Here is a 23,257-nt window from a genome sequence, read left to right on the forward strand (position 1 = left end):
ACAGCTCGGAGACACTGCCCTTGCCAAAGTTATTATGAAACAAATCAAGTCCCAGACTCAGGCCTCGCTCTTCCCCACCCCCAAGAGAGTCAACATTGTACAAAACTCTATTTACAGGGAAAACAGTCAGAAATGGTGAGTCCAAAAACCCCTTGCAATTCAGAGGGAAATGTTCAAGACAAGTGTGACAGTTATGCCCTCCACACAGCCAGGCTTCCCACCGGCGGCTCCCAGGGCTGGTGGAAGCCCAGGGCTTCTCGCCACCGACTACTAAAAGGAGCCTGGTAATCCTGAGTCACGCCACAGCTGTCTCCCTTACCAAAAAGCTGGGAAATTGCAAAACCCACTTGATCCTACAAAGGCTCAGCTGGATCTGCACTACAGGGCTTTCTGCAAGGCCAGCACAAGACACCCTCAGGCTCCCTCATCCTAAAGGGAGAAGGGGGCCAAGGAGATGGGGCTGAGGGTTGGCCTGTGCCCTTCCTTGGGCACTTCCTAAGAGGCTGGAAGCCAGAACGTCAGGAGCCTTCACATAAGCAGCGGGATGTGTTGGGAGACCTAATATCTGATACTGCATTTACTGGAGTCACATTACTTTGAAACATAAACCAAGAGGAGCAAACCAATATTTAAAAAGGAAAAAAAGCACACATTCCTCCTCCCAACTGTGCTTGGAAGAAACCAGGGGACCCCAGCGAGAAGCTCTGCTCCCGCCAGCTGCTGCTCAGAAAGCGTAGCGCGTGCGGATGTCTTCCAGCTTCTTGGACACCTCGGGTGGGGTCCGGTCCAGCTCTTCGGCCACATTCTTCTGTTTGTTAGGCTCCATGGAGTTGAACTGCTCACACAGGTCCCCATCGATCACATTCTGGAGGGGCAAGGAGGAGAGCACTGAATTGACACAACACAGAGGCACTGAACCCTGCCTAAACGGGGAAAAATGGCAACAAACAGTTTGTTCCCAGGAGCTTCTTAATCCTGTCCGGGAAACAAGACCATGCTCGGTGACCTCATCTGCTGAATAGCAGCAGTTAGCATCAAATTAATTACTGGCCAGCTTGATTAACGAAAGAGAAACCCAAAAAGCCTGAGTGCAGCTAAAGAATCACACAAGGGAAGGGAAGACGGATCCGACTTGGGTCCAAGCGCTGTGCTGGGAAGGCTGGGGGAGGCTGTAAAAGATGACTGAAAGGCATCTTCAGGCAGATGGGAGACATCTTTGAGATTGTGCATGCTGCAGGTTAGCCTCAAGCTCATCAAAAACAAGAACACCCTCTGCGCTTGGACAGCTTCAGCTGCTGGGACAGTTTTCTGACTGATACTACATACGTTACTCCGGTAGCAGTTACCATATAGTTACTCTGGTCCAGTACTCTGCACCCTTCTGGTCACAACATTTAACCACGGACAGCTTCAAACACAGTTCCTCAAAAGCAGAAATAGGCAGGAACAGCCGTTTCTTAGGAGATTTCCCTTTTCAATGGTGGCGGAAAAAATATATCGCCCAGGCAAACCCAGTTTGACCTAGCCACGCAAACAGCTACGTGATGCTGCTTCTCCTGATGGAAAAAGGAGATGCTGTGGCAAGTAGAGAAGTGCAGCAGCACCACCTCTGGGCTGGGGCCTCAAGACCAACCCTCAGAAGGCTCATTACAAGGGTTAAGAAACCAAAACAGACACGGTATTAAGTGCCAAGTACCGCTCTCCTTACAGAGTGCTATTCAGAGCTCGCTTCAGTTCCGGCCACAGTCACTACACCAGCTATGGTTCACACTGCCCCACTGAACAGCAACTGTGACTTGCTTCTGCCAGGCCTCAAAGCAATTCCGTGTCCCAGAGCAAGTCTCTGCATCCCATGACCAGCTGATCCTAAATACTCAGACCTACCTTCACCGGGAAGTAGTAGGAGCGGAAACTGAGATGGTCTCGTCCACAAAGAGGAGGGTGCTCAGACCTTAAGTGCATTTCCACATGCTGGAAGAAGTCGTGATCCTGGGGAGATTAAGAATCGATAAGAGAACAGTTTGCTACACGTCAATGCCTCTGGCAAGGCAAGATGACACCCATCAGGCAGGTGCTCCTGCACTGGCTGAAACACTGCCGTCACCAGGTTCTGCTAGAGCGGCCCTGCACACAGCAGCCAAGGTCACGGCTATGCCCTCACCACCTCCACCCACAGCAGAGCTAAGCAGCCAGCTGTGCCACCTTGGCCAGGATCAGCCTCCCAGGCACTGGAGGACACAGCAGCTGTGCAGCTCGGAGGTACAGCTCAAAGAGTGAGTGTCTTGGCATCCACTGCTCCAGGAGGCCACAGAAAACGGAGAGGAGAATACCATCCTCAGGACTTGAAGCATCAGATAGAGCTTACAGGCTAACCAAAGCATGCCAAAGGATCCCTCCCCATAGACACTAACTCACCCAAGAGCTCCTCTGGAGCACGAACAGAATTAGAATAGCAGTGCAACAAGAAAAGCTCTCATCTCTTCACAGAACCGATGTAGAAGGAGTTAACAAAGCTCCTTCTCTTCCCCTTTGCATCGGAGCCCATCCCACAGCCACAAGCTCTCCTGCAGCCCATGTTTTCACGCACTGCAGAGCCCCAGAGTTACCCTCAAGGGATGCAGCACATTAATATACTCGCTGGGGATGAGCGCACAGAAAAGCAGCAACTCGGCATAATGATGGGGCTTGCTTACCTCATGGGAAGTAAACGGGACTAAGATTCCTATCCCCCCCGATAAGGTGGTATAGACAAGAGATTCAGAGCCTCCTGGAATCAGTGTGGTCTTCTGTAAGGAAAGCACTGTCTCTCCCACGTGGTAATTCATAATCACTTCAGCCTGAAAGTCAACCACAGAAGCCTGTTATTTTCTTTAGCTTATATAAAAGCATCAAAAGGCTTGAGAGAGGAAAGCAGAATAAATTCGGCCACCTGCTAGTTCTGAAACACCTTTCTAAAGAGGAAGTGCCTTCCACCTGTGACCAGATGGCAAAACTCAGCATGCTGCTGAATTACCCTCCTGAGCTGGACAAACGGATGCAAGTAATGAGGGAAAGCAGGAAAAGAAAATGAGCATGCTGCTTCAATCAAACATCACTGAATAGGCCTTGGCTGTGATTTCAGAAACCGAATTTGGCTCCCAGTGACAGTGAAAACCGATCACCCACAGCACGGTAGATGTGTAGAAGCAGAACCACCAATACATCTCCTGAACAACACTGCAGAGGACTTCACAGAAAAGCAGCATATTCTTTTCCCACAATAACCATGTGCTTCCCATGAAGCATTACCTTCTGCGATGCTCCATTAAGAAGCCCCCTGTCCCAGAGAGCTTTGTTGCCTGTAGGATCCTCATCTACCTCATCATTGGTGTTGGGAGGCAATCTCACCTGCGTTGAAAGTGGAAAAAAGAATCAACAAGCCGCAGAGAAGCGGCACATTATCTCTGGAGAATCCTTGTGGTCTTTGAAAGGCTGCTTTTGTGGACTCCACAAGAATCACTTTACACTTACAGCAAAATCATCCGTTTGCCCCTCCAACACGGCCTTTAGAGTTAAATGACAACCATGCTGTCAAGACCGATGGCCTATCACTCAAAAACATGGGCAGGACGTCATGACCGGCCTCTGCCTGGCCTGGCACTTGCAGATCATCCTGGGAGGTACAGTCAAAATGGTTTGAAGGTGGTTCCCGCTAAGTAAACAGTTTGATGGATGTGGGGCAGGAAAACCTAAGCGGATTTATTTGTGTGCATCGGCCAAATCCTGCAGGCGCAGTGTCTGACACTTGCTGAACTCTGCACTCCAAAGCACCCGAGCACGCTTCAGAAAGAGATCAAAGCTCTGGCAGAAAGACCATCTATTCTTTCCTCCTCCCCTGCTGAAATCCAGCCAAGTGGGGAAGTGTCAGCACTGACAAAGCCAACTTTCGAGAGGAAGTGACAGAGAAAGCTAAATGCCAGTGATGAGGTTTAGCCAGGGAAAGAAGGAGTGATAACCCCGATGCAAGTTCTTATGGGCCCTTTCACAGTCACAAGCTTCACTTTAAGGCCTACTCACAGCAAATTTGGGGGCAATTTCAACAAGGTTTACTCACAGCAAATTTGGGGGCAATTTCAACACAAGTTACTGAATGCTTCAGAAATGTTTTTTGACCTGCTGATGCTTTAACTTGTTTGCTTTAATTAACAAACTGATAAACTGCAGCCGTCCGCTACAACGACAGCTAGTCACCCCGTAAAAACAAGTGAATGGTACAGGGCGTTGTCTCTAGCTAAGCAGATTCTCATTCTTTTAAGACAAATCATGGATGTTTTAAGGAAAAATATGTCGTGTCCAAAAAGCCCCGACTTCTCCGAGGCACACTCACCACGCAGATGTTGCCAAACTTGTCTGCTCCAGCCACAGTGTCATAATCCAGGAGAGTTGCTGTAGTGACCCACCGGGGATAAGTGTCGTCAGCAAAGATGATAAGCTGGTTCTCATTCCTTTTGTAGCGCACCCAGATGAAACTCTCCTGAACATCTGAAACAATTACTCTGTGCCCAATGGTTTGGATCCCACAGATGTAGTTGGCAATGTGCTTTTGAGGGAGAAAGGACAAAACCTGAATGCTTCAAACAGCAAAGCATAACCCATTAACCCTACCCTACTCCAACCGAAACACTATTTCCCCCTGTGAACTATGGCTCACTCCCCGTTTCCCATCATCCCCTCCAAAACTACCTTTCATTTTTGGCATGCTACAGCCCCATGCAACCTAACACCCACCACACATCATTCTCGGCTTGCCGAATACGAGCGATGTCCAGAGAACAAGCACTGCTGGTGAGCCTACAAACTGAGATGGCAGGGACACTCCTGTAAGCAGGCATTGCTTCAGTGTCCCCTCGCTACTGCAGTCATGAAAGACCCAAGAAGGAAAGCTTCAATTTTTCATGTGAGTCATATTTTGGCGGGGGGTGGATGGGGGGCGGAAACACCACACCAAAAACCACCAAACACACAAAAAGATGTTCCCCTACAAGTTCCCAGTCTGCCCGTGAGCTTGCTGGAGTTCCTTTGTGCAGTAATGAGCAACTGGCACAGGTTCTGCAGCTTGCATGAGAGAGGGAGGAGAAGGCAATTAAGAGTTAGAAAACGATGCTCTGCAATTCCTTCTCCTAAAGTACCAGAGATGCTGAGCAAAAAGGACCATCTACTTCAAGGAGAAAATCCCCTTTTCAAGATTCCGGGGATATGAAGAGGTGCCCACATGCATCCTCCAACTTCTGTCCCCAGCCTGCTGATCACTTAACCTAAGGAAACATTTCCAGCAGTTGTTTTGTACCTGGGTAAGACCTCTCACATTTGCAGCAGGTGGCCAAAGGTCTGTACAGGCTTGTGAAACTCCTGCACACATCCATTACAGCCTGCGTTGAGCTGGTATAAAAAGGAACCTGCAGCATTACTATCTGAATGGTGATGGGAGAGAGACGTGTGCCCGGGGTGCAGCGGGGCAGCACAACAGCCCAGTCCAGCCAGAGCTGCCAACGCTGCTCTAGATGCATGCACCCAGCGCACACCAGTAAGGCACAGACCCAGCTCTGAAGTCCAAGTGCACAGACACGCTTGGGCTGGAGTAGCAGCTAAACCCTTGTTTCACTCCTGCTGCAAAGCGTCACTTACTCTAAGTTAAGAGTCCTGGTCACGAACAAAAGCCAGTACCTTATTCTCACACTTCCGAAGCAGTTTCTTCTTGCCCAGGTCATAAACGCGCAACAGCTTTCCAACTCCAATTAAGACTCTACCTTGGAATGGAGCAATGGCTGCAGGAACCTCCTCCACAGGGGTCTAGAGAGGGAAGACGACAACTGTGAGACCTCCATTAACAGAGCAAACCTTACACCAAGTTCCAGAATGGATTCAGCTAATGGTTCGGTTGAAGCTCATGGGCCTGTGCCAAGGCTTTCAACACAAAAGGCTAATCACAATCTTTTTCTACAGGAGGGGCAAAAGGTCAGTCCTCTGTAGGCCTTTCAACAGCAGCACATACCACATGTGGTGCTAACAGAGCTCTGGGTACTACACAGACAGCACACGGCTGGCAGTGCACCTTAACTGAAGTGTAGGACTGCTGCAAGAACCCCACGCTGGGCAGGCAACAAAGGAAAGCAAGGATCTTGTGCCTTGGTTCTTAGTTTTGCTTTATCCCCAGCAGAAAGATGTTATGCTTTGCCTAAATCCACCCAGATTGTCTGTTTTTAAAACAAAGGCATGAATCTAATTCAGCCATCTGCCACAGATGCTCTGAAGCTGCCACTGAAGAAGCGTTACATCTGAACAGTTACAGTGTGCCCACAATTCCAGTAACTCAGACAGGGCTGAAAAATCTCCCACCACTAATCAACCCAAAAGGATCAGCCGCAGCAGAGAACAGGATCATGTAGAGAGCTTCCAGCTATAGCGTTCCCAGCTTGGTTGCACTGGCTAAGAGAAGTTACTTCACATCCTCAGCTCTGTCAACTTCCAGGCGGGTGTTCAGTGGCACCAGAAAAGGCCCTGGTCCAGGACAGAACCCACTCATTGCATCAGGACCGTAGGAAGTGAATAACCCACAAGATTCCTTTCCACGTGCTCATCTGCTCAGATCTCGGCCATGCTGGAAGCACGTGGAGGAACAACAGAATTTTGTTTTAATGGAGTTCTGCTGAAACCTCGCTAAAGCCCCAGAGACCTGTCAAGCAATTTGGTCACTAGGCGACTAATCATTTCTACACACAACCAAAACAGCATCAGAGGAAAGATGACAGCTCACACCAGCTTCATGTGGCCAGCCAAGGACTTAGCACCAGGGCTCAAGTGACCCACGTATGAATTCGTTTTGTAAACAAGTGCTCAGAGCAGCTCTCTGAGCTCATATTCCAGAAAAGAAACAGAGCTGTCTCCCTCCCCTCCCTAACGGGGGCATAAAAAACACTGCTCCTTTCCCATTTACCCAATTCGATGGATAAGACTATAGCTAAGGCAAAGGACTGGAACTCCCGGGAGATCTGTGTTCAATTCTCAGCTCTGCAAAAGATGTCCCAAGTGATTTTGGAGGAGGCAGCTTATTTTCTCTGAGGCTGCTTCCAGTGTGTAACATCAGCATGATGATCTTGCCCAGGATTCACCGAGTACTGCAACAGCACTACAGCATTCAGGGTGAAATAACAGCTATTCCAATACTGCCTGTAAATGACCCAGTCACCCAAACAGGCCTTTTCATCCCTCTCACCTTGTGCAGAAACTCCAGCTTCTCACCACTATTCACCAGCTTGTACGTGTAGACAAATCCCCCAGCAACCGAGCGTGGGTTCAGAATCAGGTCCTTGGCAACTCCCACCAGCACATACCACTCGTCACCAGTATTGGAGAACCGGCACACAGCCACGCTGGGGATAAGACATGCCAGGAGATCAGTGTGATCACGACACAAACCAACGCTGCACATACAGACTGGATTCCTCAACATCCCCAACAGCACAACTAGCCAGGCAGAGATTTGGGCGCCCACCCTTTCAACACTGACATTTCATTTTCAGAGGTCAGTTTTCCCCCCTGCAGAAATGTTGAATGCAGATTCCTTCATTCTTTCACACTCCCCATATAAAAAGATGTGCTCCAGCTGTCACATATGCCCAAAGCATTAGTTTTATGCTTTCACAGGCTGGACACTGCCTAGCAATGTGCAAAGCTCCACTAGAAGCTGTTTTTCAAAGGCTGTTCCAATTTTGACATGTACATATAACTTTCCTCATCTTCCAGTGTTATTTCCTGCCTGGTGCCTAGCTCAGCCAGGTTGGGAATCCTGGACAAAACAAGACACACTCAGCCTTTTGGACTAGCATGACCTAACTCCACTTCACCTGCTGAAGCACTCGTTGTTCTTCATGGTTATTGTGTTGGTCTTCCCCTTCAGTCCCTCTAACACTTCCTTTCCATTTAATCTATGCTCAATTTATCTGGATGAGAAGGGGAAGTGGGAGATAGCAGCACATTCTCTTGTTCCCGGCTCTCTTATCTGTCCTTTACATCCCTGTGTTGTTCTTTAAGCACTGGGGTCCAGCAAACACATCTGGAGCACCAGCTTTTAGTGTCACATGCAGACAGATTGGGGTGGGAAGGGAAGGAAAGGCAAGACAAAAGCTTTAAGCATGTGGCAATCACTTCTGGAATTTCAAGCCAGTCTCTTGATAACATGCTGCATCTGGATCTCAACTCAGTAAACAGCTGAGCAAAAGAAGGGAAAAAGCCACGTAAGACTCATCACAAGCAAAGAGTCTTGCTCCATCTGGCTGCTTCTTACCTGAAGGCAGCTTCGTTCTGCTCTAGCTGGACCAGATCTAACGTATTTCCCTGGATGGGGTTCATCACCCTGATAACAGAGGCCCACTGTCCATTCCCAGCCTTGGGAGCACCAAAGATGGACTCGGGAAGATTCTCGTTCAGAAAGGCTGCAGCCATCTCTGCAGCCAACTCCCTCTCATCTTCACCCGCAGCCTCCACCATTTCCTATGCCATGTTGAAGGACAGGGGAAAAGAACAGCTCAGTGGATTTCCTTTCCAGACATGCTGACGCTCTGCGTAAAATATAGCCCCTTCCCCTCCCTCAAGTCCAGGTATTCCAGGGCAAGGCACTGCCTGTGAACACGTAAAAGCCACCGAATCCTAAAGCTTCCACCCACCCTGAGCTTATTCCCAAGGGAGTTCTGCAGCTCAGAGCACAGCAGTGTCAGCTCTGCCCTGCCCAAAGGGCAGTTATCTGGGGAGCTATTTCTCCAAATCAGCAACTCTGGAAACAACATTGAGAAAAAAGTAACACACTGAAATCCAAACATCTTCAGTCACAGAAAACTGAGAGAACGGTCTTACACAAGCAGGATTGTCCTCCAATACACGGTTCTTAAAGCCTGCCATAATAACGTTTGAAAAAAGCAGCACTGGGAAGTAGCGTATGTGCTGAAATTTGTGTTTCAAGACAGATCTTCACTCCCTTCAGCCCCTGTGTTCACACAGGGCACAAAAACTTGCAGGCAATGGCAGCTGGGAACCAGTGAGCAGGGAGGATTTCCAGCTGCAGAAGTCACCTCTGGGGAATGGATGTGTGTACCTGTCCCCCACCCCAATTACCTCAGCCATTTGCTGCTTCCTTTGTGCCTTGGTGGCCTCAGTGTACGCGTTGTGGTCTGTCTCAATGATGATCAGGTTGTTGCTCTCTGGGTGAATGACAAATTTTCGGGGTGTGTACTGCAACGGGAAGGCAACCTGGTTGAAGACTGCCCCCAGCTTCTCCAGTGCCAAAATCCTAGGGGACAAAGATGTGACGTGTTACACAAGGTCCAAAAGCAACAGTCCAAGAGAACACGACCGGAGTTGATCTTTACGTCTGTGAAACTGGCTAGTGCCGGAGATAAGCAGCGCCTTTCTTGGGCCAGATGGCAACTAGCAAACAGCTCCAGAGAGGAGGGCAAAACCAGCATCCTGAATGGGAGCTTATGCTGTGGGACAGGCGTGCTCTGCAGCGCAGGGTCCTTGACTTGAGGGCTCCCACTGTCCCAGGGTGCGTTCCGAGTGCCTTTCCCTTTTGGACAGGCTTCTGTGGTGCTGAAGGAAGTCTATCCCGAGAGCAACAAAGAGCACACGGAAGAGGGAAAGTGCGTATTTGGAGGACACATCATCTGAATCTAAACGTGACACAGACTTTGACACGTAATCAAATGCTTCTCAGAGGCACTTTAGTTAAAAGAGTATGAAAAACGCAATGCCAAGTCTTTCTTCTTGTGACTTGCCAGCTGAAATGCCAGTTCTTCTGGCATTTAGGGACTAAAAACCACAAGTCTCTGCAGAAAGAATGACTCCTTTAAAAGCAGTGAATGCTGTAATATCTCAGTGAGGACAGATATGAAAAAAGCGCCTGTTCAAGTGCATAAAGCAGAGCTCCTGAATTTGTGTTCCCCTATTATTTTCATTTACGTTTTCAATATCCAAGCTGAACTTTAAAAAGGCAACAAATACATCCCTGTCATGCCTCCGATTTCTTAAATCATGTGGCTTATTTTCTGCAAAGTAGCAAATTCAGATCACAAACCACAAGATCCTAATACACAACAAGTTCACATTTATTAAAAGCTTCCCTCCTCTCTAAGGATCAGAGAATTTAAGGATAACTTGAATTACATTTGCTATTTAAAAAAGCTAGAAAATACAAATCAGAGAAGTGCACCCAATTTCTTTTTGACAGCATAACTATCCTTGTATTCCATTTGTTTTCTGAAATCTATCCAAGCGTTTCTATCATTATCCATAATCAAATAACCTCAAAAAAAACCTGAATTCTTAAGGTAAGCCACTTTACCTCTTTCCTTTTGAATATCTAGTGAGAATTCACCACCCATCCCTCTGCCTGGCACCCTGGCCCAGAAGTATTCGTTTTCCCCCATCAGTTCTTACCTCAGTGTGTTTGTGGAGATGGCTACAATGCCCTCTGGGCACTGCTCGGAAGCAAAACCAGACGCAAACTCCAGTGTCTCATAAGACAAGGGAGTCAGGTGGAATCGTGACTGATAGGAATAACTGAGCCAGGAACGGCTTGACATGGCCAGCACCTGCGAAAGACAGACAACAAATTTATTAGGTCTGGGGATGGAGGCAAGCCCACTCCTTGCAATATGAATTGGATGTACAGTGCCGGACTCCCCAGCCGCTAGAACAACTGAATTCTTGCAGGTGGACTCCACCCAACTCAGAGCATACCTTCAGAGATACTGCTTGCTTTCAAGAGACAGTTTTATCTGGAAATTGTGTATGGCTCAAAGAGGAACTTTAAAGCACTATCAGCGCAACAAATACTCAAACTGAGGCGCAATAAAAACTTATCTGTAAAAGCCAAGACCAACAAATACTTTCCTATCTCCTTTTTTTAAAACAATAGTCTGTTCTAATGGGAACAGGTCTTTTAAAATAAATATTTACTGCTTTGTCACAATCCAAATGCTGTAGCACTCTAAGTGAAATTTACTTAAAATAATCAGTAGCCTATTTTCAATCAAGTTAAGGGAAACAAAGGAAGCAGAAGGACTCCTAAACTGTTCAGATCTACATATTTGGCTAAATCAATTTCAGTGCAACCTTACTTTCTGCCTGAGCAACAGAAGCTGGAATTACATGGAAACACTCACAGGCCACTCCAAGCCCATCACTGACTGGCCATAAGCAGTATGTTTTTTCTCCCCATGTTGTGAGACAAGGAACCAAGACTGTCTCAAAGTAGAAAAGCACCAGGTATTCTATAAGCATTCTCTGCTAGAGCTGCAAAGCACCTCATCTCCCAGTTACAGCTCACGGACTGGCAGGAGCAAGTTGAAGAGATTCACCTAGTGTACCATGACATTAAAGCAGAGCTCAGATTCCCAGGTCCAGCCCCCTACGCTGACCGGCAATATTTCTCAACTCTGAAGGTGTCATCCAAAAATGAGTCAAGCAGGGGGTGGCTGATGTCCCCAGTGCCACATCAGAAGGGCTGGAAACAGCACTTCTGATGAAACACGTTCCTCCCTCTATGCCAAATCCTGCAAATATTTTCCTTGAACCATGCATGGCAGCTGTCCAGCCCCCGGCTGAGCCGTTCTCAACATGCACAGGAGATGACCATCCACTGCATCAAGCAGTCAAGGGGTAAGATTTCTACACAGGGCTCTTTCTGTCTCTGCACACTGAGGCAGGAAAGACGAGGTTTTTCAGTGTCTCTAAGCCCAAGAATCTGCTCAGAGCTTTCCAGATAAGCTGCAAACACAGCCTATGGGTCTGAAGAGTCCTAGCTCAAAGAAGGCAGGGCAGCAGTACTTCCTACGAAGTAAGGGGAATACCAACAAGAACAAGGTTGTTTGTGAAAGAGCAAGCTGCGAGCCAGGCAGCTCCATAGTGAAGTCATTCTACTTCCCACCCTTACCCAGAGGGTCCTGCTGTGCTGCAAGGATGCTTCTCCACCCTGCCCACCAGTAAGGAAAACAGGGATGCTGCGCCTGGGGACTGTATCTGCATCCCTCTTGAGAGCTCGCCTCACTTACCGCCTCTTGACCTTGCATTCGGACTCGGAAGAGTTTCACAGGCCGTGAGCCAAGGTATCTGGTCCTGGTATCGGAAAGATCGCCAGTAACAGGATCCAGGACAGTTCGCAGCAGCACACCATTCTTGACATTGGCAAAGCAAAAAGTTAGATCAGAAATAACTAGCCACAGCCTTTATTCAAACCAGGGAGGCAATTTCTGAAGAATTAGGTGTTTGTTTTCCTAGCTTCTGGTACAACTCCTTCTACAACCACGCTGTATCTAAATTGGCTCTTAATATTAAAAAGCATAGCTCCTGCACACTCCTGCAGGGCAGAAAGGATTTACTGTAAAACAAACAAACCAACCAACCCTCCCAAAAACAAACAAAAAAAAGCCAAAAAACAGACCAAGAAGTTTGGTACATCACATAAGCCATGAAAGACCTGAGGGCTGATTCCAGATCCTAATCCCTCTTGGTACAAAGCATTTACCCAAAAACTCATGCTGCTTAAAAAGAGCTTGCATTCTGACATCAAACTCGAGGCATGTGAAAGAACCTAGACTGCTCTGATTATTTTTACCACATGTTGAATTGTCAAAACAACATTTTTTGGTCAAAGATCAGAGAGTCAGTACTGGATGCAACAAAAAGCTGTGCAACAGCAGAGTTATTAGAGCAGAGCCTGTGGTTGTGGGCAGTTACTTCTTTGCTACTCTGCCCTACAGGCACTTTCTAAAGAACTGCCCTACAACATTTCACCCAGAAATTTTTTTTTAGAACGTGCCCTCTTTCTGGAAGAGGAAAAGCACAATTTGTCCTAGATGAAGTCTGGGACAATATACTGTCTTTTGACTAGTCTCAAGTCTAGGAATGTATAGAGAAACTTGCACCTCTACTAAGTCGTACAGTGAATTCCCCAGTCACAGTTATTAAGCATATTGTAACGAAGAGGGAACAGTCAGGCTTTGTGTTGTTGCACTGCGTGATGACATGCTATTTTAGCAAATCCATCTTTCAAGCGAAGGCTCACCGAGAAACACCTGTCAGAACCAGGCAGGCACCTCTCACCTGCAGTCCAATGTTCAGGTACAGGAAGCCAATGGAGCCCCTCTCCCCCAGCTCGTCCTGCTTCTCTGTGCCACCCATCTCCACAATGCACAGCGACTCGGGCTGTGCAGGAAGGGCCTGCATGCTCAGCGGCTGTAAGCAATCCTGTGGGAGACAGAAAAGAAGTACCACACCAGTCAGCAAGGCTTGGCATAGCAAGAGGGGATTCATGCTCCATCTAAGGAGCTTAAAGATGTCCTTTTAAATCTCCATAAAGAAGTATTCAGCACAGAAAAAAAGAAAAAAGTCACAATAGACGCTGGCTCTGGGGATTTTGGCAAGCAAGAGTGGTAGCAGCCCTGGGGTTTGGAAAAGATAAACTGGATCCTTCCAAACTGTTCTAGCAGTTTGCAGTTATTTAGCATGGAGAGACCTGAGCAAAATTTATGTTACTTCAGTCATCCTTTGAATGCTCATCTGTTGCGGGAATGATAATGCTGGTTTGCAGCCGACCTGCTTGCAGAATGAGTCTGCTTTTAGTACAGGTATAAACAGTGAGACAGGGCAGGGGACGGAAGAAAAAAAAGAAGAAAATGCTTTCATATCTCATTAGCTGAACATGGGTGAGACTCGATAAAACAAGGGAATCCGTTACAGGTTAAGGGCCACGCTTCCTCCCAACAAGCCATGCAAGCTCTTCATTCCTGGTCATCCACCTGACTACAGAAAGACAGCTTGGACGGACACAGCCCACCTCTGGAGTACTGTTCTGAACATTTCAAGATAACGGAAGAGGGCAGAAACAGAACAGCTACTCACCGAAGGGTCAAGGGAAATAATTCTGACAGTGTTGTCCACCAGCCCAACAGCAAGGAACCGGGAGCGCTGCTCCCCAGGGGGAACATTGGCCAGGCTCATGCAAACTACGTCGGCTGACATCTCCTTTCTCTCTGTGTACTCATTCAGCTGTCCTGACTGAGAAAGAAAAACACAAGAGACTTCTTAACTAGCCAATGGGGCAAACCAGCACCAAAATGCCTCTCCACAGCTTCCCCCCACCTCTTTTTTTTTTTTTTTTTTTTTTTGAAGATAGTGCTTTGGATTTTCTTTTTTTTTAAACCATTTCTTTACAGCCTTATTTCAGCCACAATTGGAAGAACCAGAATAGCAATAGGATAAGTATACAATTTCCAACCTCAGTTATGAGCTTCAGAAACTTTAATTAGCCATTAAATCATCTCAGACAGACACAGTCCAGATATGCAGGGCTTTGATCTATCTGTTCTAGAAGGACACCACTACAGAATCCTTTTCTGCAGGTCTGATCAAGGATCAATCTCTGGCACGCCCCATCCTCTGCCTTGCTCTTCCAAACTCATTCACAACATTAACACACGTACCGGGTCCATCTCAAAGTAAACCAGTTCTCCTCCAGTCAGTGCTATCACTACTTGTCTCTGGTTCACAGCACATTTTACAATGGTTTTCTTCCCCGGTGTCTTCCATTCATTTACCCTCTTATCTGCTCGGATGTGCCGGATCCCATCTGGATAAACCTGAAGGAAAAAAGGTCACATTAATTCTGTATTTACCATTCCTTCACAACTCCCATCTCACTGGTGATTCCGACACAGAAAAAGCCAAAGGCAAGCACCGCTCCTGGCAGCAGTGATCCACTAGCTATGCAACAGGCTGAACTAGCACGAAGCCACTCGCCAGCTGAAAGCACTGCGTCTTTGAACTACAGCAAGGAACTACTAAGCATGCACTGAAGGAGATTAGGACCATCTTCAGCTGGTCCAGTTTCACTTAGCAGGATATAAAAAGGGGAAGGCTGAATAAGCATCATTCTCTGCCAATCCACACCTTAAGACATGACACATTTTGCACTACTGTAGAAACCACGGCCGTGGAGCAAGCAGAGAGTGGCAGACATAAGCAGACATGTCAGAAGCAGCTTTCCATTACCTGCACCAAAGCATCATCACCAAGAAGAGAGCAGGACAAGGTGGGTGTAGTACCCAGGAATCCAGAATCAGTCACTTCTTCTACAGTCTCTCCGATAGACAGCACCAGTGTGGCATTTACGAAGGACACAATGATATAGGCATCAAATTCATCTGGTCAAGGGAGACAGGGAAAAAAGGGTGCTGATTAAATAGATGCAAGGCTTCCCAACAAAATCAGCAGTCTGACAGATGTCTAGCAGTTACTCTTCAACAGAATTCCTGTGATAATTACATCTGCTGGCAGTATTGCAAGTTCATTCTAGGACACACTGTCCAAGCCACTGCTAGACTCCAAACAATGCAAGACTGAGCCAGGGATCAAATGATGATCCAGATACAGAGTCAAATCATGATACTCTGGATTACGGCAAGCAAGACTCCTGCCTACTTTTTTCAAAGACAGCACAAGGTCTAGAAGCCTTTATGACACTTGCCCCACCTCACACGAGGAGCTGAATCCAGATTTAACACCCAATGAAGTCAAATTAAATGCTCTACTCCAATAACCTAACACATGGAACCCATCTGCAGAAACCACACCATGGATGCTGCGAACAGGAGATTGCAGGACCACATCTCTATCTAGTATCCACATAATAAAAGGTTGCAGAGAACGATTAGGGTGCACTGCAGCAGAGGAGCTCAGGGTTCGCCTGCTCTACCCTCATCCAGCAGCTCAACTAGCTTACATTCACACAGCCACCCATACGATCTCCTGGGATGAGAAACAATTACGTTTTTAAGATAGAACAAGGATTGACCTTTACTTCTACTGGAATAAGTGACAGTATTGCAACCATTATCTCCAGTGCTGGCTTCTCCCAAAGGGGCCAGCTTGGGAGAGTCCAGCAGCTTGGACACGGAGAGCTATGCTAATCAAAATAGTCTTAAGAGCTCATTTGGAAATAGGGCAACTTTGTGGGAAACAAGGGTAGTAGGATTGGGTAAAGGGAATGCCCGGGTTTACTGCTGCCCATTTTCATTCTGCAGAAAGAGATAGGCATTAAAGAGGGGGAGAGGAGAGTCTCGTTAAAACAGAATAACAAAAGCAACAGAAACAATGAAGTCTGTTGGGAAATGGAGCCAGGAGCCTCAGTGGAGAAAGAAGATTGCCTCAGAGAAGCAACTCAATTTCTGCTGCTGTCATGCAAGTGCTATTTCTTAAAAAGGAGAAATTCCGCATTTTAACCCAACTCAACCCAAAGTTCAGACTTATGCACCACAGCACACGACAATTAGCAGAGGTGAGGGTGCAAGAGAGCTGTCACAGTTTTGGCCCTTGAGGAGAGTTTCTCCATAACTTGCAAATGTGAGACATGGAGAAGTGGCTAATGACTCTCCAAGTAGAGAAAGAAAATAGAGAACTCTCACTGGGATGAACCCAGGATGCCAGCAAATACCATGCAGCAGTTTAAAGAAACTGAACCAGGTTAACTGAAACAGACGCTTCAGGAACTGATCCTTTTCTTATCCACCCTGTTTAGAGGGAGGCGTTGCCAAACCTGCTGTGTCACGTTTATAACAGAAAGTTCTTACATACAGCTGAAAATATGCAAGTGAAAAAAACCCATCATTCTTCTCTCCAACATCTGGTATACAGACCACAGCTCTGATCAAAATGAAGAGCTTTGTATAATTAAAGCAATTCCAGCACTGGTCTGCGGCATAAACTCCGTTACTACTCTATTATGTGGTCACAGCCTATAACCTCCAACGTGCTCCCGAACCCCACAAACAGGAGCAGGTCCACTTGGGGAAATAAGAAAACAAAAACTGAACCTACACACAGAAACTGATTAGTAACGCCAACTGTTTAAACACTTGGCTTAACAAAAGAATTTCTCTAACGTTAACAGCAGATGTTAAGAGTTCAGTAAGACGTACACTGTTACACACTGGTTATTTTCTACACTAAATAGCAGATTCTCCTACAATCTTGCATGAATTTTTCAACACTAGAAGTCTACAAGAATTCCTCGATCACTTTAAACGGTGATTCTAGCAGTTCACAGGCTAAACATTTAATTCATAAATATCCTGTAGACAGGATGTTCTAAAAATTCCATTTCAAAGACCATCGTTGCTTTCCAAACTTCTTGAGAGCTGCTGCTTTCCTCCCTGGGGGCTGTCATTCTCATGATAAACCACCATGTCCCAGCTGGAGGCTTAACCATGTGATCTGGAGCAGGACAAAGAACTCCCATTTGAAAGCAAAACAGATTCCCTTAGTCCTACTCTGAACGAAAACTCATTCCTACCTCTTAACACTTTTTTAGCTCTTCCTTTTCACTGGCTTACAATTATATTAAAGCATGCCTTTAAGTCTGCGTCAATAATAGTGACAAGTGCATTTTTGCTTGAAATCCAGTAGCGTTGCTTAATGCCTCTCTGTTGGAGCTTTTGAAATAAAGACTTTGATTTACCAGAATGAAGTCAGTGAATAAGACACATTCATCTAGATTCAAACAATACAATTTTGGTTTAGAAAATATAGCAGCCTAGTTGAAATTAAGAGGACTAAATCCCTGGGGCACACTGAGAAGTATTCTCAGCTATAAAAAGAAGAGATCTATAGATTTTAATATGAAAAGATATCTACTTAGCTCTGCACAATCCCAAGCATATCAGGCTGCCCAGAGTTCTGAACAGATAGACGTTATTTTGTATGCAGACACAAGACTTCAGAGATGCTTATTACCGTTCCAATTGCTCCAGTTAGCTCCTTTCAGCTAGTAACAGAGACACTGTAATGACTCTGAAGAACCACAGCTGGACTCATTCTCCTGTGCCTTCATTACAAGTTTTCTGCAGCTTCATGCACACGTCATGATCAGTTATGAAAACATCACATTTCAGTCCATGAACTCCACACTACTGTCCTTATTGCTGTTTGTCATGGATTCAGTTTGAGTCAGTCCATGAGAATTCCATTCCTATACGCCAGTCTACACCTGATACAGTTTTTCCATGCTCTGCAGCATCTGAGTTTACACTGATACACGCGTAGTCACCACCAGCTCAGAGGAGTTCGGTGAATAAACAGATGACCAGGGATAAAATTCAGGATTGTTCTCACTTAAACGATACTGATGGGATGATAGCGCGTTTTCCTGGGCTTCTGTTTACTACTGCATGGAGCCTCCGCAGCTGTGACTCACTGCTCATTGCTTTTCATGCAAGAGTGCCAGGTAGGGAATGCCGGCTGTTAGGTCTCAGCTCACATCTATCTCCACAGCAAAGCACAGAGCCATCTAGCTCCCCAGACCTCAATATTTAACTGCAAGAAAGGGTTTGGTCCAAATCCCATCCACTTCTGTGTGATGGGCAGACGCATCACATAACCACAGGGCACTCCCACGCCAGCAATACCTACAAGTGCTTCAAGCACACTCAATCATTTTCTCTTAGAGGTCTGTACAAAGCAGCTGGGAGGCAATCCTCAGTCTAGAAGGGAGCTGAAAACACCCCTGAAATGCGCGCCTCTGATTTCAGCAAGAACTGACCATTCCGAGAGACACAGTCAACTATTTTGTTCCCCAAAGACTGTAAGATGGAATGGGAATTGCTTTCTACTCCTCCGCTACTGAACTACAAAGGCAAAAATCTCCAACTACACAACAGCTTCTAGAATTCATTTACTGAAAAGCTTAGCATAAAAGTAGCCCCATGATTTTGGGATTCTCTGTGGTTAACTTGTGGGACAGTACAGTAGCCCCTAGCAGTAGGTACACACCTGTGGTGATCAGCACCTCCACCACCAGCCACCTGTGGAAGAAAAAAAGAGGCTTGGTATTGGTAGTGTGTATCACCACGTACCAGCCAAGGTTAGTATTTGCTTTGAAGGCTGCAAACCTGTACGTGTCTTACAGAGGCCTTGCAGCACGCGCACACTGTGGCATCGAGGCAGAGCCAGGCAGCCTGACGCTGCAAACTGAATGCTCAGAAAACAGCACTTGGGCAGTTTCAAGATTAGATACATGTTTGCAAAGGTTCTGCAGTCTCTCTGATTAAAACCCACTAAAACCGTTTTGAATTCAGAGAGTTGTAACTTAGGGATCAGTTTCACATAACTTTCAACTGTATTCAAAAAGTAGCATGGTTCACTACAGCTACAGATTCCAGTCTTTCTGAAATCATCGAGATCTTCATGCTGGAACCTGGAGAATTTGGAAGGTGGAAAAAAGAGGCAGTGAGACTGGTCTGTTTCATGTAGGTTAGCAATGGTCCTCCATCTCCTGAAAAGTCAAGTCATCCTCCGGAACCCCAAGAGAAAAGGTTTTAAAACTGTAAGGTGACGTCAGGAGCCTCCATCTTTCAGAGGGAGCAAATGTTATCAACTCCTTTTCCAGAAGGCAGGAGCAAAGGTTTGTCTCTAACAAACTGGAATTTGCCTTAAGAAAAGCACATATTTTTGATATGAACTGTGGAAACGCTTTCCTTCTGACCCTTTTGTTTCTGGGGAACACAAAGGCACTTCGTGCTCAAAGTTCCTTCTATGCTGCTTAGGCAGTACATGAGTCTCAGAAGACGAGCACAGGAATTGATGGCAGGTCGCAGACGGCAAGGTAAATCCCAGAGCATGTCTGAAATTCCCACAGGGTTACTGACTCCCTGGAAGACACGCTACTCTATGATTGCTTAAAAACAAGTTACCATGTCACCACAGCAGGCTAAGGTCTCCACCGCAACAATCTGGCATTTCTATATCCAGTGCATAAACCTACAGGAAGTCTTTGCGAGATTTACGCAAAGCACTGCCTCAGAAATAATCACTGAGACTGTCAGTACCCAGAACAGATTCATTTCAGGTTTTTTAGGTGTTTCTGAGGAACTCTGTTCTCGCCCTCAAGAGAAAGGCAGGACGAGGGATTACATTTCCTCTGGTACTTTAGTAAGGCAAACCCATTATTTCAGATCAGGGGAAAAAAAACCACCAAAACCAAACCCCCAATCCAGTATATGCTGCCAATTTCAAATCTTGACTTTCCTGGAATCAGCAGCATTCCATACACTGCTGGGTTTTTGAATAGGGAGCGTGTCCTAGCCCAAATAGACTGTTTTCTTTGCAGATATGCATAGAGGGAAGTAATAAAATACAGACACTGTTGCCGATTTAACTTCTTTGTTCCATAATTTGTATCCCACTCTCTCACAAAGAGCTGATTACTGTAGTTGTCAACACGCATATGAAGAACAGTGAGTATGCTCCAACAAAAAGCATAATCATTGCCTGCTGATGTCAGAGCAAGAACTCATGGGAAATGGGAAAGGATGAGAAGTTCAGCAGCTTCAGGCTGCAAATGTACAGCTGATGCAGCACATTGGGCGCTGGATGCAGCTGCAGGCAGGTGCTTCTTTGTCAAAGGGAAGCGTGACAATTCTATGGGACCAGAGGGTGGCTTCTAAGTACAAACAGGTGGTTGCCGATTCAAAACATAACTTTTGGGGATGGCACACAACCATCATGCAGCACCTTTCCTATCTCCTTGGACAGAAAAACAAACAAAAAAACCCCAAAACAACAAACAACACACACCAAAAAACATTATCACCTCCCTGTGCTTTAGGAAAATACTGCATACCTTCAACATGTCTCCTCACGGTCCATACAGCATTGGGGTTACCAGGCAGCTCTGAGACGGCCATTTCAGATACCTAAGAGTAAACAGGAACAAGGTTCTTTTGCAAACAGATGTTTAGACTTACTACAGTAAGTCACCCAACCACCAGCAGTTTTTAAGCTTTCCCACAACTGGGCAGGAAAGCTAATAATTCCCAATTCTGATGCTCCCTCCCTGTGCCAGATGTGCTACGGGGTAGAAAACATTCAGCAATGTTTTGATACGGCAACATCAGAGCTCTGGATAATCAGCTTTAAAACAAGGTCACCTGCCCCCAGCAAACAGATCAGCAGCAGCAGCTGGCAGAGACACCGGGGAATGTTCCAGCTCAATACACTCAAGTATTAAAAGAGAAAAAATGCAGGTGGTTGGAGTCAACTGAACAAAAAGGCTTTCAGACTGTAAGAGTAAACAGTACAACCCTTCTATTTCCAAGAAGCAAGCCTAGAGAAAGTTCTCTCCCGACTACAGCAAAAGCAGAATCCATTTCAGCACCCTTATTTCAAGGATTTTCTCTCACTGTCCTCACCTCTCAAGCTGTTCTTCTAAAGTGCTGGAAGTCTTACCTCAAGTCCATGTCTTAGAACCCTCAGAGACGACCGGGGCCCACGACCACAAGCCACATACAACTGGGGTGTGTCTTCATTGGCCAGATCAGCTATCTGTGTGGAGAAATAGCCTCAAACAATATCCACAGGAAGAGAAAGTAAAATCAAGGTATATATGCCACACCACTGCTTTAAGAATGTTTTTTTCAGACAGTGAAGATGCCATAGGGTGTACCATCTGCTGCCCTGAAATAATGTTGAGTTTTAACCAAACTCACTGCAGAGCAGAGAACTGGTCTGATGGTCAACAGAGGAGCAGCACAGGACTGCTGTCTGACACCCTGTGTCCAGATATGTATTTATCACGACAGGAATCAAAGGCTGCCAGGCCAGGTACCAGTCTTAGGCAGCTGCCTGAGAATTTAGCAGACTTGCTTTTCTATCAGCATTTAGTACAGAGTAGTATTTCTGGAAACCTAGGATAATGTAGCTTTGGTGACTCTGCTTACACACAATTACTCCGCAAAAAAAGCAAAGAAAAAAATAGTGCATCTGTGATCAATTCCTCTGTAAATGAGAAAGACTTACTTATGTGGTGAATGGGAGCTTGCTGACAGCAACGTACCTGACAACACAGAATAGGAGACAAACTGTCCAACTCATCCACCAGCACCAGGTTCTTGAGAGGTCGTGGCTGAAAAAAGAACGTATCTCCTTCCTCAAGAGGCATGGCAGAAGAGAACTCTGGCTCCTCATCATCATCACCCAGGTGAGCTATCTGGTACAGGTAACTTGTGACAGAAAGCAAGAGCAACAGCATGTTCAGTGCAAAGCTCATGTAGCCTCCTCCAAGAAAGGCTTAGCCAAATACTCAGTCAGCAGCAGGGAGGAGAGAAATCCTCCCCTACATTTTACAGCTACTAAAATTTAGCCTTAGGGATTGTCTTCTTGGTGACAAGATGTTTTAAGGAAATCAGAGGCCTGCAAAAAAACCCAAACAAAAAACCCACAAAAAATCCCCCACCACAACCTCCTCCCCCAAGTCTTCTCATTTGTAGCTGTCACTGGCAAGGTATCCCATTTCAGCGTTTTCTCTGTTTATCCTTGAGCCTTTCAGATATTTTTGTGTTAGAGCCAAAGCACCAACTGACAGCTGAGGCCAACAGCAAGGCCAATCGCTAAGACTGCAACTCCACAGTTATCTATTTTATTGGAATACTCTCACACCACTATCTTTAACCGCATCCTCTGTTCCATTTTATGGGCCTAAATATCACAACAATCAAGTTAAATTTCAGAGGAAAAAAAATAAAACCAGACTGATTTACTTCCTGGTTTATAATAAACCTCAAATCAATATGGCTTCCTCAGGAGCTTGGTTTATACAGCCCAATTCAGATTCACTCCAGTAAACTGGCTGGAGCTCCCTCAGGTGGCCGACTGCAGATGTAGTCAGAAAAGAGTGTAAATCTCCATTCCTGTGAATCCCCCACTTAGACACTGTTAAGCCATCTTCAAAGGTGTGCAAAGTCTTCTTTGAGTCTTTAGAATATTCTAGAACCCCAAACATGAATTGTAAAGCCTTTAAGTATATGTCTATTAAGGAAAGGACCACAGTTCCTGATAACAAACCCTATCTACTTCTGAGCAGGCCATAACACACAAAAGTTCAATGAAAACTATCAAACCTATTAAAAGATAATTCATCTGGATATATGATGGACTCTATATGAACTGCAAGTGCTCGATTCTTCCAAAACCTACTGCAACAGCATGTAATCTTTTGTTCTCTGCACTGTAATATCTAATCTGGGTTCAAACAACAACAAAATTCCCCCCATTCAGTCATAGTCTAAACCAATTGTTCTGCTCAAGCCATGTGAACAAAGCATGAATTTACCCATTAAAACAGAGGTGTTGTCTTTGTATGTTCAGTAAGTTCAAGGGTCAGTTTGCAGTCCTGAAC

The 23,257-nt window shown here is 46.0% G+C and overlaps 1 protein-coding gene across 1 annotated transcript in view; it reads right to left on the minus strand.

Moving 5' to 3' along the window:
• Positions 1-399: 399 nt before the first annotated feature.
• SF3B3 (splicing factor 3b, subunit 3, 130kDa) overlaps positions 400-23,257 on the minus strand; it is a 28,624-nt gene continuing 5,766 nt past the window's right edge. Inside the window, exons 8-25 of the mRNA XM_009573093.1 lie at positions 21,917-22,082; positions 21,310-21,405; positions 20,705-20,777; positions 15,082-15,233; positions 14,514-14,669; positions 13,933-14,088; positions 13,135-13,278; positions 12,084-12,206; positions 10,468-10,622; positions 9,148-9,322; positions 8,324-8,529; positions 7,253-7,409; positions 5,704-5,829; positions 4,367-4,579; positions 3,289-3,387; positions 2,694-2,837; positions 1,885-1,989; positions 400-865 (exon numbers count right to left, since the gene is read on the minus strand). Of these exons, the coding sequence (XP_009571388.1) occupies positions 725-865; positions 1,885-1,989; positions 2,694-2,837; positions 3,289-3,387; positions 4,367-4,579; positions 5,704-5,829; positions 7,253-7,409; positions 8,324-8,529; positions 9,148-9,322; positions 10,468-10,622; positions 12,084-12,206; positions 13,135-13,278; positions 13,933-14,088; positions 14,514-14,669; positions 15,082-15,233; positions 20,705-20,777; positions 21,310-21,405; positions 21,917-22,082 (2,587 nt within the window). The 3' untranslated portion in view covers positions 400-724. The remainder of the gene's footprint in view (positions 866-1,884; positions 1,990-2,693; positions 2,838-3,288; positions 3,388-4,366; positions 4,580-5,703; positions 5,830-7,252; positions 7,410-8,323; positions 8,530-9,147; positions 9,323-10,467; positions 10,623-12,083; positions 12,207-13,134; positions 13,279-13,932; positions 14,089-14,513; positions 14,670-15,081; positions 15,234-20,704; positions 20,778-21,309; positions 21,406-21,916; positions 22,083-23,257) is intronic.

The sequence above is a fragment of the Fulmarus glacialis genome, unplaced genomic scaffold (assembly GCF_000690835.1).
Source record: "Fulmarus glacialis isolate BGI_N327 unplaced genomic scaffold, ASM69083v1 scaffold31772, whole genome shotgun sequence".
Classification (NCBI taxonomy): Eukaryota; Metazoa; Chordata; class Aves; order Procellariiformes; family Procellariidae; genus Fulmarus; species Fulmarus glacialis.